At 49.0% G+C, this 17,001-nt stretch overlaps 5 protein-coding genes across 5 annotated transcripts; 3 read left to right on the forward strand and 2 right to left on the reverse strand.

The window, feature by feature from the left end:
- Positions 1 to 200: 200 nt before the first annotated feature.
- On the forward strand, positions 201 to 2,025 carry EURHEDRAFT_311569 (fungal specific transcription factor domain-containing protein). The gene is made up of 4 exons (XM_040778309.1): positions 201 to 1,450; positions 1,518 to 1,632; positions 1,692 to 1,824; positions 1,895 to 2,025. Exons 1-3 carry the CDS (start codon positions 384 to 386, stop codon positions 1,725 to 1,727), a joined length of 1,218 nt encoding a protein of 405 aa, XP_040633938.1. The 5' UTR covers positions 201 to 383; the 3' UTR covers positions 1,728 to 1,824; positions 1,895 to 2,025.
- A 1,763-nt stretch (positions 2,026 to 3,788) lies between these two features.
- Positions 3,789 to 5,584, forward strand: EURHEDRAFT_467634 (MFS transporter; the record flags this gene model as incomplete). Its single annotated transcript, XM_040785193.1, has 4 exons — positions 3,789 to 3,904; positions 3,959 to 4,227; positions 4,314 to 5,191; positions 5,252 to 5,584. 4 exons carry the CDS (start codon positions 3,789 to 3,791, stop codon positions 5,582 to 5,584), a joined length of 1,596 nt encoding a protein of 531 aa, XP_040633939.1.
- A 3,646-nt stretch (positions 5,585 to 9,230) lies between these two features.
- Positions 9,231 to 11,349, reverse strand: EURHEDRAFT_467604 (F-box/WD repeat-containing protein; the record flags this gene model as incomplete). Its single annotated transcript, XM_040785188.1, has 2 exons — positions 9,231 to 10,943; positions 11,017 to 11,349. The coding sequence occupies 2 exons, from the start codon at positions 11,347 to 11,349 to the stop codon at positions 9,231 to 9,233; spliced, it is 2,046 nt and encodes a 681-aa protein (XP_040633940.1).
- A 1,252-nt stretch (positions 11,350 to 12,601) lies between these two features.
- Positions 12,602 to 14,239, forward strand: EURHEDRAFT_467607 (autophagy-related protein 17; the record flags this gene model as incomplete). The annotated part of the gene is made up of 1 exon (XM_040785189.1): positions 12,602 to 14,239. One exon carries the CDS (start codon positions 12,602 to 12,604, stop codon positions 14,237 to 14,239), a length of 1,638 nt encoding a protein of 545 aa, XP_040633941.1.
- Positions 14,240 to 14,725: 486 nt separating this feature from the next.
- Positions 14,726 to 16,060, reverse strand: EURHEDRAFT_382127 (CoA-dependent acyltransferase; the record flags this gene model as incomplete). Its single annotated transcript, XM_040779495.1, has 1 exon — positions 14,726 to 16,060. One exon carries the CDS (start codon positions 16,058 to 16,060, stop codon positions 14,726 to 14,728), a length of 1,335 nt encoding a protein of 444 aa, XP_040633942.1.
- Between the last annotated feature and the right edge of the window lie 941 nt (positions 16,061 to 17,001).

Consider the following 17,001-nt stretch of genomic DNA (forward strand, 5'->3'; position numbering starts at 1 on the left):
GGAAGAGGCAATTCGAACAGGAGAAGGATAGCAGGAAGGGTAGCCTGAGCTGAAGTCAGCCTAGGCCGCACCCATCCTGCACGAAACACAAGGAGAGCACAGTGCTCGAAAGCCCTGCGCAAACAGGCGGTCTGGGGCGAGGAAAAGGATCAGAAAGAGTATGGAAGGGGGCTAGTGCCCCAGGAACTTATATGGATAAGAGACTGTAGGATAGCTAACGGCCTCAAGTCCACGGATAATGGTCTGTCATAGCTCTAGGGCTCGGTATGGACAATAAACTTGATTAAATAATAATAATACACGGACCCACATTTGAAAAGCAGTATTCAGCATTCCTACAAGACCGAAGCAAGACAACCTTTTCTTGGCTAGCGTTACTGTTCATGATATGCTCTGTGACATTGAATACCATTGATCCCGAAGACCCGGTCCTGGCAAATCTATATGCAGAACAGCCACAGCATGATGGCACAATTGCTACGGTCCATCAACTTCGGAAGACTTCTTTAACTTGTCTTGCTGAGGACAAGTTCTTGATTTGCCACGATCTCAATACACTTGAGACTATCTTGATTCTGACATATTCTGTCTCTCATAGTGAAGGTGTTGAGCGAGGGTGGATAATACTCGGAATGGCTTTGAACATGGGAATTGCGCTGCGTTGTCATATCAACGCAGCAGACTTGAACTGTATCGATACCGAACGACGCCGAAGATGCTGGGCTGGGATTCTTATGCTTCACACCTATCAAGCCATTCTCTTTCGCGATGTTGACATGTCGTTTCTCCTCAACATAAAGGCGGTGATGCCAACGGAGGCTAATGACAGTGATATTCACGAAGACAAAATCCTACAAACAACTTCGCGGCCTACACAGATGTCTTTGATGAAATTCAAATTACGGCTCTTCCGACTTTCAGCAGAGGTCTGTTGCCATATATCCGGGCCCTCGAGGCTCAATCAACTCTACTTGGGCCATCTAGATACTGCAATAGCCAAAGAGGAACAGCTATGGGACTCGGCTTTTTTGGTGAATGGCTTACCGCGTCTTTTAGACCATGCAAGCTATGCCCATTGGTGCATCCTTCAAACCTATGCTCACCAACTTTATCTTCTTCTTCATCGGCCTTTTCACAATTCACAATATTCGAACTTCCTTCTTTCTTCAAGAGACAGGTGTATTAAGTCGAGTGCTGCCTTGCTCAGTATACACCGTCAATTTTGCGAGCTGCCAAGACTGCGGCATTTCAAGTGGTTAGTAAATGGCATGACTAGCTTAAATGCCCTTCATGGTGCAGTTGCATTAGCATCATGTCTCCTGAGTATGCCGGATACTTTTGATTCAACGCCATACTGGAACGAGTTACACTCGACAGTGGACCGCATGGAAACACTTCAACATAGAAGCCCTGTCTGTGCCAAGGCATTTACAATACTTCAGCATTTACAGTAGGTGACAAACCCCTTGTAGCCCTTTCCTTTAACTATTTTTTTCTTTGTCTGCTGAATCGCAAAGACGTCAGCTTTCCATCGTACGGGAGTCGGGGCCAAGCGTTCGTGGTGATTCTTGGACGTCATTCGAAGACTGGATTGGTGGCTTTGACTGGTTCAATTGCGACCTAACAAACTTTGTAAGTATTTGAATTGACCAGGCCCCCCACCTACATCACATCCTGACGACTTGTGACAGAATTTGGAGGAAGTTACGGATCCTAGCTCCACCTAGGCATTGAGATTAGAGAAAAGGAACTCTTAGCTATTATCCAAATTCGGGACATACATATAAATGCAACCCGGTGCCTACTCTGATAAACCAAAAGGAGGTAGGTACTCGTCGTCTTCGAAAGCAATATAACGAAGATAGAGATTAATGATATTTTATAAACAATCTAGTTTATTGATTTGGCCAATTGTTTCTACGCGGCTAGATATCACTTTCGTTATTATGAAACTAGCACGTTTTATTAAGGATTCGGGTCCTTAGCATTAAATAGTTATCAAGCGGGTATTCCCATCGTTTTGAGAGACGAAGAGCATCTACATTTACTATACTACACATATTATAGGGTTAGTATAGCTGAGTCGACTCTATTGATATAGATTAGGCCGGACCGCACTACCTTCGGTACCAGGTCTGGCCATGTTACGTATGCCCGGTAATCCAGCTCCCTCCTTGACCCCTGTGTAAGATGACGCATTCGGGGACCTGCTGGTTTGTACAGTGGAGGAGAGCATGGCATGTATCTTGAAGGCCACGTCCGCAAGAGCATTCAGTTGATTCCATTGCCTTAAAGATACCAAGATAACTAGTCAGCGCAATCTTCTCAGTTTGCATTTGAATGAGGACTGATGTAGCGGCTCTCCGTAGGCCTTGGTATATTATTACTATTATCTAATCAAGTTCATTGTCCACACCGAGCCCTAGAGCTATGGCAGACCCTTATTCGTGGGCTTAGGCTGGTAGCTACTCTACAGTCGCTTATCCCTATAAGCTCCTGAGGCACTAGCCTCCTTCTATAATCTTTCTGATCCTTTTCCTCGCCCCAAACCGCCTGTATGCGCAGGGCTTTCGAGCAGAGTGCTCTCCTTGTGTTTCACAGCAGGGTGGGTATGGCCTAAGCTGGGGATTTAGCTCAGGCTACCCTTCCTGCTATCCTTCTCCTGTTCTAATCGCCTCTTCCAGTGCTTCCAGTCCCCATTCATCATCTCTTTGGGCCCTTATGAACGCTGTAAATTGTTTTTGGAACGTTGGGCCATGGAGAGTAGGGAACAGAGCGGATATATGTTTGAAAAACCGTGAAATCAGGTAGTCGCAACAGGACTTAGGAGAAAGAGAGTCAATTGTTCAATGAAGAGAAATGCGCGGGCTGATTGACAAAGGTGTTAAACTATCGTGAGCGTCATGTTCTGGAGCTGGCCTTTGAAGCACAATTTCTCAGTTTGTACCTAGAGGCGCTTGATTCGCTTTAGATATCGGCGCTTCAGGATGTAGAACTGAAGCATTGGCAAAGTTTTGTCTCAATGGAGTGGACGGGAATCCTACTCCACTGCTCGGCGCAGTTGATACTGGAGCAGTAATGGGCGTCCTGTGAGTTTTGATTGATACAGGGGCACCAGAGGGAATCCCGTATGAGCAACTGGCCTCGCATCTGCGACATTTGCAAGCGCCACACGGGTGCTGGCGATCACATCGTAACTTGGAGCGTTGGCATTCCTCGCAATTAACGGCTCTGCGCTTTTGGCGATGAGATCCCGGGGTTTGTTCCACAGGCCTGTTGTGGGACGAAATATTATGGACCATTACCATCAATTAAAGAAAAGAAAAAGGCCTACATAGACAATTTCAGGTTAGAAGTCAGACACGGAAGTTGTTTGTCGGAGACGACATAGCCATGAACAAGATCGGACTTCGAAGATGGAGGGAGCCAGAGAAAACTACTGTCGATCCCTGATCGCAACGTATGTAATCAAGTACACCGTGTATTGCAACTAACCCCATTAGGGTTGGCCAGTTTAAGTCCGAGCCGTCGGAGAAATAGATGGCATATCGGAATTGAGATTTTAGACATCGGAGATGATGCTGCGGGTAGGGCCGTTGATGTCCGATGCCCTCAGCATGAACTGGCTGGCTCATCAATGCTTCTCCACACTTTATGAATTTTGTTAGCTTCGCCCATGTCCTTTCCGGACTACCTCAGATGGTTAAGCCTAGCTTTAATCATGTTATATATCTTCTGTCCCCTCTTCACTTACCTTTGGCTTCATTGTCTTGCAGTGATCGGCAGCCATGGAGGCATATTTCCAGTACCAAAGAGTTCAGCAAGCAGTCCAACAGCACCTGTTAGAACTGAAAAATGATTGCAGCTGCCCGAGCTACACTGTTGGGTCTCCTCATAATACGAAGTTAGTTTTTGCAAAATTAGATCAGGGCTGCATTTGTCTGACATATTTGCATAGCTGTAGATTGAGCATCCATCACGGCACTCCGGGGAAACCACCACCTACGAACTCGACAATTTCAGGTGACCTGATTCTTGTGGGCTGGGAAACGCAAAATGATCCCTTGAACCCTGTAAATCAGAGTACTTCGCGAAAGCTCTCCATTACTGTCTTGGTATCTTTGATCGCACTTGCTGTTACTGCCGCCTCAGCGATTGATGCTTGTGGTGTCAGGGAGTATAGCGAGTACTTCCAGGTATCTGCAGTCGTTGGATCTCTCGCAACAGGTAAGACGACATCTATTTTCTGTTACCAACCCACCTTTCCCCCATACCAGAGAGGATCCAAGCTGAAACTTTTGTATTTTCAAAAGGTCTCTTTCTCATCGGTTTTGCGTTCGGTTCTCTCTTCTCAGGGCCTTTTTCTGAAACCTTTGGCCGCAATGCGATATATTTAACGACCATGCTCCTCTTTCTTATTTTTATTATGGCATCAGGCCTTGCCCCAAATATTCATGGCCACCTTATTTTTCGCTTTATTGCTGGCTTTTTTGCTTCGACCCCACTAAGCTGCGCCGGCGGCACGGTTGCAGATTTATGGAATCCGGTAGAGAAGGCCTATGCTTTTCCTGTCTATGCCATACCAGCATTTGCAGGGCCAATGATTGGTCAGCTAATTGGAAGCTATGTTCCAACCACATTAGGCTGGCGTTGGTTGGAGTGGATAATGCTTATCATGGGCGGCGCAGTTCTGGCTCTGGTCTTCTTATTTCAACCTGAGACCTATGGCAATCTTATTCTCTTTTGGAAAGCTTCGATACTTCGAAAGGAAACTGGGGATGAAAGATACAGGGCTCCAATGGAAATGAAACGGGAGAGCCTAGGCCAGCGTCTGAAGCTCTCTGTGTACCGGCCTTTTGCAATGTTTTACTCGGAACTGATTATCATTCTAGTCTCGCTCTATTTGACTATTATCTACATCATTCTCTTCACTTTCCTAGAGGGCTACACTTATGTCTTCGGCGAAATATATGGCATCTCAGAGGGCCTAACCAGTGTTTGCTGGGCTGGTATGCTAGTTGGGATCCTGCTTGTTAGCTGCGTGGTGCCAGTGGTTCACAGCTGGACTGCAAAGGCCTATGCTCGAGAGAAGTCCTCTCCCATTGCCCCTGAGATGAGACTCTGGTATACAATGCTTGGTGGTGCACCAGCAGTGCCGATCAGTTTGTTCTGGATGGGGTGGACCAGCAACGTAAGTCGTCAAGATATCTAACTGATGTACAGAAGACTAATATTTCTTTTTCTTTTTCAGCCAGAAATTTCAATTTGGTCTCCTCTAGTTGCGTCTGTTCTCTTCGGCTTCGGTATCACAACTATTTTTATTGTTTCGTATATGTATCTCATTGATTCATACGATACATATTCAGCTTCAGCACTTGGGTTCCTCGTGTTCACGCGATATGTGGTTGCGGGAGGTATGACTGTCGCTGGCGGTCCAATTTATCAGGCTCTTGGTGTGCAGTATACACTCACGATTCTTGGGTCTGTCAGTGCAGTCATGGCTTTTGTGCCCTATCTGCTATACATCTACGGACCGAGAGTCCGCAAGAACAGCAAATACGCGGTCAATATCAACACGGGGTGATATTTTCTAGAAACTTCGTTGAGAGACACCTAACGGGATTGCAGAAATCAATAGGAAATAAACAAAAATGTCATAACCTTAGTTACATAAATTCTACTTTCTTCCACATCATATGGTCTTTTCGTATTTGCCCATAAAGGGAGCACCGACCGGCACCCAAAAAATTAATGAACGACTGCGCCTTCCATCAGACCTCTGAATCCGTTCAACATACCTTCGCTTTCAATGAAACGCTTTTGGCAGACTCACCCACCAGTAACCCATACCCACGTTGGTGACAGTAGACCTAGGCGTGGGAGAAACGGGTAGTGTAGTAGTCATCTTGACTACTGTGGTGCTAGCAATATTACTCATGAATGTGTTATGGGGTTCTCGTACGAACCCAAAGGATAACAGTTTGGCTAGGGCTTGCACAGAACGCAGCCAACAAGGGGTCTGAAATAACTATCAAAAACCTTCGTACGACCCGTAGCATACGAAGACTATCATTGGCCCCTTTGGTCAATTCCTGACTTCCGCGAGGGACTGCTGATAACACTACCTGGAACTTCATTTCTATACGACCATAAAAGACTACTTCCACCTCTGCTCTGTTTGTTTCTTTTTCAACGATTCCTTCTTGTACAATAAAGGTTAGCTTTAGGTTAAGACAACTTGAGCTCAAAACCCTAACAGTATTTTGCCATATAGTCTACCAATATACTCAGATTGCATGAGACCGTCACAATAAGCGCCACTATAGCAAGCGTCATAGAATACTCCCCAATATCAGACAGCTTCAGATCCCAGAACCCCTTAGGATCATATTTGCTCGGAATTGTCCACCACGGTTAGTGTGACGGCTTAACACCTCAACGCCGCCATAGTGGCTGATATCGACAAACACCACCATGCAAGCAAACAAAAAAAGCACTTGGCGCGTTCACAAAGATCATAGATAAAAGTCCCCTTTCTTCCTTTAGATAGATTCCTTTTCTTCTTTTCTCTTAAGATTCAACATTCTCGTTGGTGGTTACAATAGTCTAAATAGGAATTCGGTTCGTTAATATCCAATATTCCGAGCCCGTGACAGTTGGCTCTTGTTCCGATGCTCCTATAGCTGCAGCTGCTTACCTTGTAGATCCTGTATCTGATCCTGTAGGTACACTATTTGCCCCTTGAGCTCCTGCTGCTGCTCCTGCTGCTATTCCTGGATCAGCTGTTAATCTTCTTGTTGCTCTTGCTGATGTTGCTGTAGTTGTTGGATCTAGCTCTTGTATTGCTGTAGCTGATCTAGATGTTGGTACAGCTGCTCTTGTTGTTCGTCTTGGGGGGGGGGGGGCATTGAGCTCGGACTCGGTACTACCTTGTTTGAGGTCATATTCCGACTCGGGGAGTTTGTAGATGAAACCCATTTTGTCGTTTTTGGTGATGATTTGGTAGAGGGGAGGACTTGTGCGAAAGAAAAATTCAAAATCCTCCGATAATTAGGCATCTACATGGGAAGCCCTTATGACTATATTGATGGTGCTGAGAATTTAGGCCGCCTCTTCGCAAGTTTGCATAAGAACAGAGCAAGGTATCTGAAGCAAAGCCCAAGCACATCAACATACAATGTATGCTAACCTCACCCTCGTTCATCTCATTTCAATATCCGGCAATACCAGCCCAAAACCACCCTTATCAACAATATCAATCCGCATTCCTAACCGCGACAACCCAAATAACACCCAAAATCACCAGCAAAACAAACGCTAGAACAAATCCCGTCAAATCCCAAAAACTACAGTCCAGCACTTTATTAGAATAGTAGTGTATTCTGTAGACTGCAACTTGTGTTTGCGACTCAGACTCAGACTGAGGGTGGGACTGGGGCTCAGATTGGGGATCAGGCTGCGGTTGGGGTTCGTTCTGTTGCCGCTGTTGTTGTTGTTTTTGCTGCTTATCAGGAGCTGGTGATGTAGATGTAGATGTAGATGTAAATGAAAACGGGGTATAAATAGTGCTGTGTTCAGATTCGAAGTCGCTCTCGCGTTCGACTTCAATCTCGATGTCGCCTTGTTCGAGGTCGGGGTCTTTATCTTCGTGGGAGAAGAGCTCGTAGGTCATTTTTCTGGTTGAGCGAGAGCTTGCTTTTTTGATACTACGCCAGAGAAAGGTAGAGAGAGAAAAAAAAATTAAAATGTATCTTCGTGATGCAATATTGATCACCATATCGAAGTAGGGCTACTATACCCGTATCACGGAACAAAAAGGAACAAAACGATAACAACTAAGCCTATCTAACCCCCAAAGCAATAATATCACCCGCCAAATAAACCATTCCAAAACCGATCCAACACGGATACATACTCCAATCTATCAACCACCACTCCCTCATCCTCCTCCATCCACATATTCCCCCAGACCAACTCATCCGGGTACTTTTCCTCATCCCCATCTCCATAGAGATTATCACTAGGAAGGTTATAAACATTGTCCCACCTATCAGCCTCAACATCTCTATCTAAGTCCTTCCCATGAATATCACTCCACCCCTCCCTCTATCCATAACAACAACAACACTCGTCGCTTTCGGAATCCGCATCAACTCCAAAAGACTGCCCTCGCAAGCATCTGCAACCCCCTTACAAGTAAGTTTAATGTCTTTTCCTGTTGTCGTTGCTTCTGGCACCGTATCATGGTCAGTGGAATAGTAAGAGTAAGGATTGGGATAGGGATACGGATCATCAATATCATCCTTCACAGTTATATAATCACTCAAACGACGGTAGGTGGAAGGATCCCCAATATGCCGAATGTGATTCACGACTTGTCCACAGCCCCAGATCAAGCTGATGATGATGAGCGTGCACACCAGGACGCCGATTATGAAGCCCAGCGCGCCGAAGACAGCTTTTGCAATGGTGGACAGTCTAATTGAAGTGGGGAAGCGGAGGTTTTGTCGGAATAGGATTCAGGAACGGCGGCGAGGGTTGAGTTTGGATTTAGATTCGGAATTGGGGTTGGGGTTGGGGTTGGGGTCGTCAATATTGGTGGTTGATGGGTGGATGTAGAGGGGGTTTGTGGAGGGTGTTTCGATTTCTTCCTCTTTTTCGTCTTTGGGGTTAGTTTTGGCTATTTTGGGAAATGAAGTTGGGGGAGGGGGGAAGGGGAGAGACCTTTGTCACTGTAGAGGCTGCGGTGTTCACCTCGTTCAGGGTCTTCGTTTTGAGTGTCGTAGACCATTTTGATCGACTGTTTGTTATGCGAATAAAGGTGAAGATGTATGATGATGATCAGAATGAAAGCACTTCTACAATGAGCCGGACAGGTGCCAGTGATGCAATCCTGACAAGTGCTATACTTCCAACGCCCGACCCGGTTTCATATTCCGGTAGCAAGAAAATGTGTTGAGAACATAAACATTACTCGTTACTGTCATATCGACTTTGGTATATAAGTATACCCGAGAAAATCAAAACGCCAGACACCTTCCATCCAAAACCTTCCAATATCCTTCCATGACCCTTGAAAACAATAACACGCCAGTTCGGGGTATTCCATCGACCGAAATGCAAGCACGAAAATAAACAAGCCGATGTGCAATAGAACCGTGCGCCACGAAGGATCATAACGTAAAAACCAACAGTAGAAGAAAATAGAAGAAAGAAAAAAAGAAAAAAAACTAACTCCGGAAACTGTACATGCGGACTTCGCAGTCCTCGCTTCCGGTGGCGAATCGACTATCACCAAGTCCGATGCAGGTGATCGGACCCGAATGGCCGGTGAAAGTGCGCTCGCACTTTCCAGTTCTAGGATCCCAGATCTTCACCATCCGATCCTCTGCTCCAGTGACGATCCGGAGCGTATCAGCACCCAGAGCCCAAACTCCCTCCAGATGGCCGAAGAACGTGCGCAGGCACCGACCTGTAGTGGTTTCCCACAGCCGAATCGTAGAGTCCAATGCGCTGGTAACCATGTAGCGTGGTGGTGCTGGGCGACCATTGTCAAAGGACGGTCCAAAGGCAGACAACTCGTTCGGCTCAAGTCCTAGAGTAGCCTGGAGCGAGGCCGGATCGGAGTCACCAGAAGTCGTGCTCATGTTGTCGTTTTCGCATTCAGCATCATGTTCCTCGAACTCAAATTCCCGAGGTAGAGGGACAACCTGTTGCACTTGACCAACGTGGCCATGGAAAACACGGATGCAATTCTTGGTATCCAAGTCCCAAAGCCGGACTGTACAATCATCCGAAGCCGAAAACACGGTGCGCGACTTGGTGTCGACCCGGACTGCATTGACCCAATCCGAATGTCCACGCAGGAGACAGGTTGACTTGTCCTCAAAGTTCCAAATCTTAACTGTCTTGTCAACAGAGGCAGAGGCGAGGATGGTGGAATCGAAGTGTAGACCAATGACACCACCACGGTGACCACTGTAGGTGGAGATGCACTCGCCAGTGCGCCAATTCCACACCTTCAAGCTCCGGTCCATGCTGCCACTGATCAGCTTGGTGTCGTCAAATTGCAGACAGCGAATACCGGACTCGTGTCCTCGGAGAGTTTGAAGTTCCTCGCCGGTCTCGGTATCCCAAATTTTGATCGTCGCGTCATACGATCCGGTCGCCAGTATGTTGTCCTCAAACTGCAAACACATGATGCCGTTGGTGTGTCCACGGAATGTCTTGATCGAGCATCGTCCATACTTCCAGTTCGTCCCAACCTTGAACCGATCCTTGTACACATCTTTCCACGGCCTGTATTTGGTCTTGTAGTAGTCGTCTGCATTCTCCGTACCAGCCTTCTCCGTACCGGAGGACAACGAAGTGCAATGACGCTTGACCATTGCCGTTTCATCTTCGCTCGATTCGGGCTTTCGTTTTGTACCCGCGCATTCTGATGCAGCCGGAGATTCTTCACGGCTTTCGGTGTCCTGCGCAGCAGTGAGAGTCGGCGACGGCCCGCTGACGTCCCATGTAGTGGCAGTGGCGCGCATTTCGATTTCGCGCTTAGATTCCCGCAAGCGTTTGCGCTCTAGCAGGGGCAGGCCCCACCCACATTTCTTGCATTTGCGGTGGATATGCTGTTCGCACATGCGATGCCAAACTACATCGTCGTCAGCCAGCGCGCGCCAACGTCGCGAGACTTGGGCCGCCTTGCAGAGAGAGGTCGTGTCGAGGTAGCAAAGAATTTTGAATGCAATCTCCGGAGGAAGGGCGGTCATAAAATCGATCCGAATCAGGTCACGGACGGTGGCGGATACAAACGACAGTTGCGGGAAACAGCATTGGGACATGATCCCTTGGAGCATGAGTTTTCGATGCTTGGCAGGGGCGGCTGAAAAGAGTGACCAGACATGTGCGATGCCTTGTTGGTCGCTCTGAGGGAGCGTTTCTAGATCCTACATAGAGTCAGCAAAAATTTCTCCCGTCACGGCATTTTGGCTGTCAGAACGGGGTAAAAAGAAAACGTACGTGCTGTAATTTGTCCATTGAGGGTTCGTCAGCCTGTCGCCGGCACTTGAGATCTGGGCGGTGGCGATAACAATATTTGGAATTGGCTTTGTAGGAGTCGGACTGTTCACCGGCGCGAGAACCTAGAGGAGCGTACTGTTCGGGGATGTGTTTGGCAAGAAACGGAGCGATATTCTTGTTGGCGAGCTTCGCGGGTGTCGTCGGTGTTGCGCTGCTGCTATAGTGGGGCGTGGACTGGCTGCAGTCGGAGTCATCCCCATCCGACTCTCTGACCATGTCGGAAGGACCAAAGATGGACTTAGAGGGCGACTCGCGTGAGAGTTCCACGGCCATATTCTCCTTTTAGTCGCGAATGGCGTGCGATTCAGCTTGTACCACGATGCGCTGTCGTAGCAGTGTGTTTCGCGCAATGTCAACTCGATGCGACACAAACGTCCGCCACGGCTGTCAAATGGAATTCAACCGGGAGAACAAACGCAGTATAGCGCACACGCAGACGAGTAGAATATCGAAAGAGCACAGAGGTCAAGTCGAGGTGCTCTAGTAATAGGTAAGGAGAGAGGACCGTGGCGGGCAGAGACAAGCGCAGATCACCGAGGTCGCCGATAACAATCGGTATGGATTATATGGGGGTCTCCAGCAAGAAATCAACAGGGGGCGATAGGAGAATTTAAGTATGGACCAGCCACAGGGAGAAAATAGAGAGAAGAAGGAATGCTGCAGAGAATAATATGAAAGAGGAATCACGACACTGACAGCACTCAATATGGCTCTAGAGTCTCCAAGAATCACGCAAGTCCATGGCGGCAACTCGTGATGGCCACACTAAGCCTATTCAGGCAGGTCCCACGTGATTCTTCAATCACTCATCGCATTTTTCTCTGGAGGATCGACGGATTTTGTACTCAGAGTATGGAGGATTCGTGCAGAGACCCGGTCTAGCGGTGTGAATTATCCGGGGCATCGTTTCAGTGTAAAAGTACCTGTACAAGTACCTGTACAACGGATATCCGCAGGCGGCAGTTATCTACCACCACCGTAGAGCTTCTCTACCACCACACAACCATTACTCCTCTAGCACTCTACTGCTACAGTCACTATTAGAACTAACACAAGCTAGAGCTACAGCTATTACTTTCTACTTCAAGGGTTGTTCTTCCATCTCACGAAGAATCTATCAGGGTCCCGCCCATCACGTCATCTGCTATACGCCAGCAAGGTCCGTATCTGTCCCGAGCACGGAGTACTGAGTACAGTGAGTCAGTCTCCCATTTTGTCTATTTCTGGCTATTCCCTATTCGTGATCTATCATTGTGCAAGCAATCAGCCCACGAAATGGCGTCATGAAACATTGTCGCACGATTCACCGCAAGTGACAAGTCGGAATGCTGATATCTCTGCATCCAGAACACAGACACACCACGATGAAGTGATCCCCGATCCCTGTATCCCGTCTATATTATAAGGTTGCGACTACTAGCAGATCACTCTGAAACCAACGGTTTAGTCTCCTGGCATCATTGTTCTAATCCTGCCCAACCTTGCCTCATAATTGCGAGCACAGCTGGCGCAACGCCCCTCCACAATGGCATCATCCTCGCAGTCCTCCTCAGCGCCCAGTAATGGCGATGCATCCGCGACAGGGGTCGCCCATCCCCAGACTAGCCAAATGCCTCAATTGGATACCCTCATTTCTCACCTCGTTGCCGCAAAGAGGTCCCTGTCCTCCATCAACCATGTCGCGCGGGCAAATGAAATCGTCACGTCCGCTCGCTCAGCCCTGGAAGAGAGTGTGGTGGTCTCTGCCCGAACGGGTTTCCTGCGTCGTGGATTAAATAACCAGTTGCGGCTTTTATACAATGTTCGTACGGAAGTGGAGGAGATATCTCTGCGCGGTCGGACGGAATTCGCCAGTGTGCTCAAGAGCTTGGATGCCGCCGATGTAAGACTACGGAAGACACTGGATTTGTTACGGGAGACCATTGTCCATGCGTCTTTTCGACCAGAGGGCGAAGAACCCAGGAGTCTTCGTGATTTCGTAGACGAGCGCGGGGTTGAAGAGCTTAATGCCGCGTTGAAAAGTTCCATCGATACCACAAATACCGCGCAGGCGGAATTGGATTCCTCCAACGCCGCATTTGATGATGAGCTGGGGTCCATCAAACAAGCATTGGGCCATTATCGGGCTGCCACCAAGATGGCATCCTCACGGTCCTCTCCATCGGCCTCTGCATCATCCTCCGACTCCAACTCCAGTCTACCATCGCCCTCATCATTACCACCAATGCTGTACTCCTTAGAAATGCATGCGCAAGAAATGGCCAACTTGCTCGAATCTTTGGTGGAGCACTTTGACCTCTGCGTCATGGCCGTCAAGCATACAGAGGGTGGTGGGGCCGCTGCACAATCCATTACCGGCGACATGCCAACCGGAGTCCCTGTCCGAGAGGGTCTTAACGCCAACCTAAATGCACCAATGGATCCTTTGAGCGAGTCGCATTATCGCGAAATGGTGAATGTGCTAATCAAAGATGCAGCCGAGGCGGAAGACGTGGTTATGGAGATCCAAGACCGAATCGGAGATATGGAATCCGTTCTGGAAAACCTTCTCGCCCAACGCGATGTCTTGCTGGCGGTCTATCAAGCTACGACTAACGTCTACGAGCATCTATCCTCTCTCGCCTCGTCTCGTCTACCAGGTTACATAGCCCAAGCACACAACTTCATGCACGTATGGAATGACGAGAACGAGCGCATCAACGGCGGTCTAGCTGACTTGTCTGACCTCCACTCCCTCTACGACGGCTTCCTAGACGCCTACGATGGCCTACTCCTAGAAGTCGCCCGTCGGAAACACGTCCGAGCGCGCGTCGAAAAAGTCCTCCGAGAAACCCAACACAAGCTCGACCATCTCTACGAAGAGGACGTCAACGCACGTGAAACCTTCCGCGTAGAGCAAGGCGACTATCTTCCGTCAGACATATGGCCCGGACTGAGCCGCGAGCCCATGCACGTTGAATTCCGGCGCATTTCCGGTGGGAATCTCAAGGATGCTTTTCACAATCAGGAGGGGGTTAGCACGGACGAGACTAAGAAAGGGGCGCAGTCTACGTCGGGAGGTGATGCAGATGGGGAAATTATCCCTAATATCCCGCGACCAATCGTTGAACAGGCTCTTGTGCGGCTTAAGGCGAGAGCGAAGCATATCCCTTCGTCCGTATGATGGTCGGTCTGACATCATCTATTCTGCAACCCTGTCAACGACTGCGTTGTATAGATATGGCTCACATGATGAACTCAACAGGCACAGCCCACACCAAACATCCATTTTCACTGGGGCTCAGGGTATCGTCCGCAGATGCATACTCTGCGTCGTGCCGCGAACAGATGTAAGCGCTGCGGATACCATGAGGTCCAGTGTAGCAGGACTGGAATGAGGATAAAAGAGAGCTCTGATGGCCACAGTATCTAGGTGCTATTTCTTTGATTTAAAGGGATTTCGACATCCAAGTAGAATTTGCAATGGACATGTCTGGTTAGTGCCTGTTCACAATAAGATATAATTCCGCACGTACTAAATTTCTCCAACCACCATAACCGTCTCGCTGTCGTTAGTTACTTTAACACTGTCTTACCAAGCACCGCGTCATTTACAAATAAAGTCCCATCTCCCATTAACTCCCACAGAATATCCAGTGCCCCCCAAAAACTACACATCCAACCCCTCCACCAACTCCCCCAATGCCCGCCCAAACTCGTCAATAACACCCTCCATACCCCCCGGCGACAAAACACCATCATCAAAACAAGCCCTTACCAAAACACCGCCGGGAAGAATAATACACTGCACCATCAGCCCATGCCAAGTGAACTCCCCCATCGCCGCCACATTCACCCTTGGCCCCGAGACAATGCGCCCAGGGAACTCAGCCGGCGAGGCCTCAGCCGGCAGCGGCTGGACCACGAGTAAGTGGCCAATTTTGCTGCACGTGTCACGGACGTGTTCGTCGATACTGCGGATATAGTCGATACCGTCGTGCTCGAAGGAGGTCATGGCTGTTGCTTGTGTTTGCATGCGAGATAGGAAGCTGGAGGCAGGTTCGTTCGGTGGAATTGAGATGCGGATTGGCACGTATGCTTGGGTGGGTGCGGCTAAGTGGTCAATGCCGGGGAGGGTGACGTTCCGACCGGATACGAGGGAGGCGAAGAGCACGTCCTCAGCGGAGTTCGTGTGTTTCGACAGCATGATTGCCCATGCGCCGCGGACGAGTGTCGACAGCGTAAGTCCATGTCGCTGCAACGCCGGTTCGGTGGACGTGAGGAGCGGGATGTGGCGCTGGCAACCGTTATTGGCGCTTGGGTGGTAGTCCGGGGACGGCAGGGCAGGAAACGCGGACGCTGTGCAGTTGGAGAGGTAGGAGCGCCAGAATTCATGGGAGTCTTGTCTCTGGGTCTGGTTCTCAGCCACGCGGGCTAGGAAGGATGCGAAGGAAACGGGCTGCACGGGCAGCTGGATGCCTTGGTATACCGTGAAGACGGCGCCGAAGATGTGGCCTAGCGTGATGGTGTCGAACAGAGCGTGGTGTATGGTCACAATCAAATGGCCGTTGGGCGAGGACTTGCCCTCTGGAATCAGCGCCCAGTGAGCCAGGCGCTTTCCTAGGGCAGGCAGATGCTGTGCATCGGCCGTTGAATGGTCTGTTTGTGACTGCCAGACCAGGTCCTCTCGGACGACAACCTGCACAAGCTCTCCCGACTCAGTACGAACAAACCGCGTGCGCAGGATGGGAAGCCCCTGGTAGACATGCTTCCATGCCTGTTGCAAACGAGGGACATCCACATCCTCAGCGAGCTCAACCACCTCCCGGGCCAGCTGGGATTTCCTGCCCGATAGCGAATGCAAGAACATCTCCTTCTGGAGGGGAGTACAGGGATATATATCTTGCACTTGGCTGCTATCCACACCACATTGCTTCGCTGCAGAAGCAACCACATCGTCAACATGGCTGTGAGCAGCGATCAATTCGAAAGCCCTGGGTGACATTTTGGAATACCGTGAGAAGAACTAATTGGATTAACTTTTCAGTTGAACTTGTGAGTAAATGCTTCAGGGGCACGAATGGACCTGGCACTATATATGGCGGGGGAGCTCAGCTTGGATTCCCTGTACAACCGGCCTGTTACACCAAGCGACAGGGTTGTTCCCAACACTTCCAGATCTGCCTAATGGCCGGCCACACGTAAAGAGCGAGTCAACCATCCCCTTCCGGATGCCACCGCTTCTATGAGGGTGCTCAGTGGCTTGCTCAGTGAGTATTTTCTGTCACAGGTCGGTACTCAGTGCCTACTCAGGGCGCGCTCAGTGATAAGTGAAACAGATAAGCCAATAAGGCGGTTAAACTCCGAGTCAAGGAGTCGATTATCCGGACTGCACGAGGCTATATATGAAGAGGAAATTTAGATTACACGGAGGGTGACATTGATATCTATAGACACCATAGATGATAGAATGAGTGCTTGGCTATCTAAACGAGTGTGTCCGTATGAGGGATCTGTCGGCCGAGGTAATCGGACCAACTATTAATCCATCTCGAGTAGTAGTAGTAGTAGTAGTAGTAACTAACATAGTAGTTGCTATTTTACGTCAGAAATTCGGTCATGTGTCAAGTAAGATCACGTGCCGTGGGGTCACGAAACGGAACATATGACGGGCGGAGCGTAAAACCGCCTATCTGGTAGCTAAGCTAAATCTATCATACACACTGGCGAAGACTCCCTCGCAGGAGCTTGCCCATAACTTGGGGGCCGCAAAGCGGGAGTACACATTCTGTGGAGAAGAGAGAAGAAGAGATATAAGGAAGAGGGAAGACGATTTTAGGGGGGGTGGAGGGGGCTGAGGGGTTAATGTGCGCGACATATTGTGCTATAAAAGTGAGACCTCTGCAGCCATTCATGGAAGTCCCTTGTTCCTGACTTAGAGCACAG

This window comes from Aspergillus ruber (genome assembly GCF_000600275.1).
Source record: "Aspergillus ruber CBS 135680 unplaced genomic scaffold scaffold00054, whole genome shotgun sequence".
NCBI classification, from domain to species: Eukaryota; Fungi; Ascomycota; class Eurotiomycetes; order Eurotiales; family Aspergillaceae; genus Aspergillus; species Aspergillus ruber.

What these genes read in the sequence shown, in the direction of transcription:
- EURHEDRAFT_311569 (XM_040778309.1), top strand. Translation starts at nt 384, where the DNA reads ATGATATGCTCTGTGACATTGAATACCATTGATCCCGAAGACCCGGTC. An exon ending in ACAATACTTCAGCATTTACA is followed by an intron (nt 1,451 to 1,517) that starts GTAGGTGACAAA and finishes TGAATCGCAAAG; the next exon opens with ACGTCAGCTTTCCATCGTAC. An exon ending in ATTGCGACCTAACAAACTTT is followed by an intron (nt 1,633 to 1,691) that starts GTAAGTATTTGA and finishes GACTTGTGACAG; the next exon opens with AATTTGGAGGAAGTTACGGA.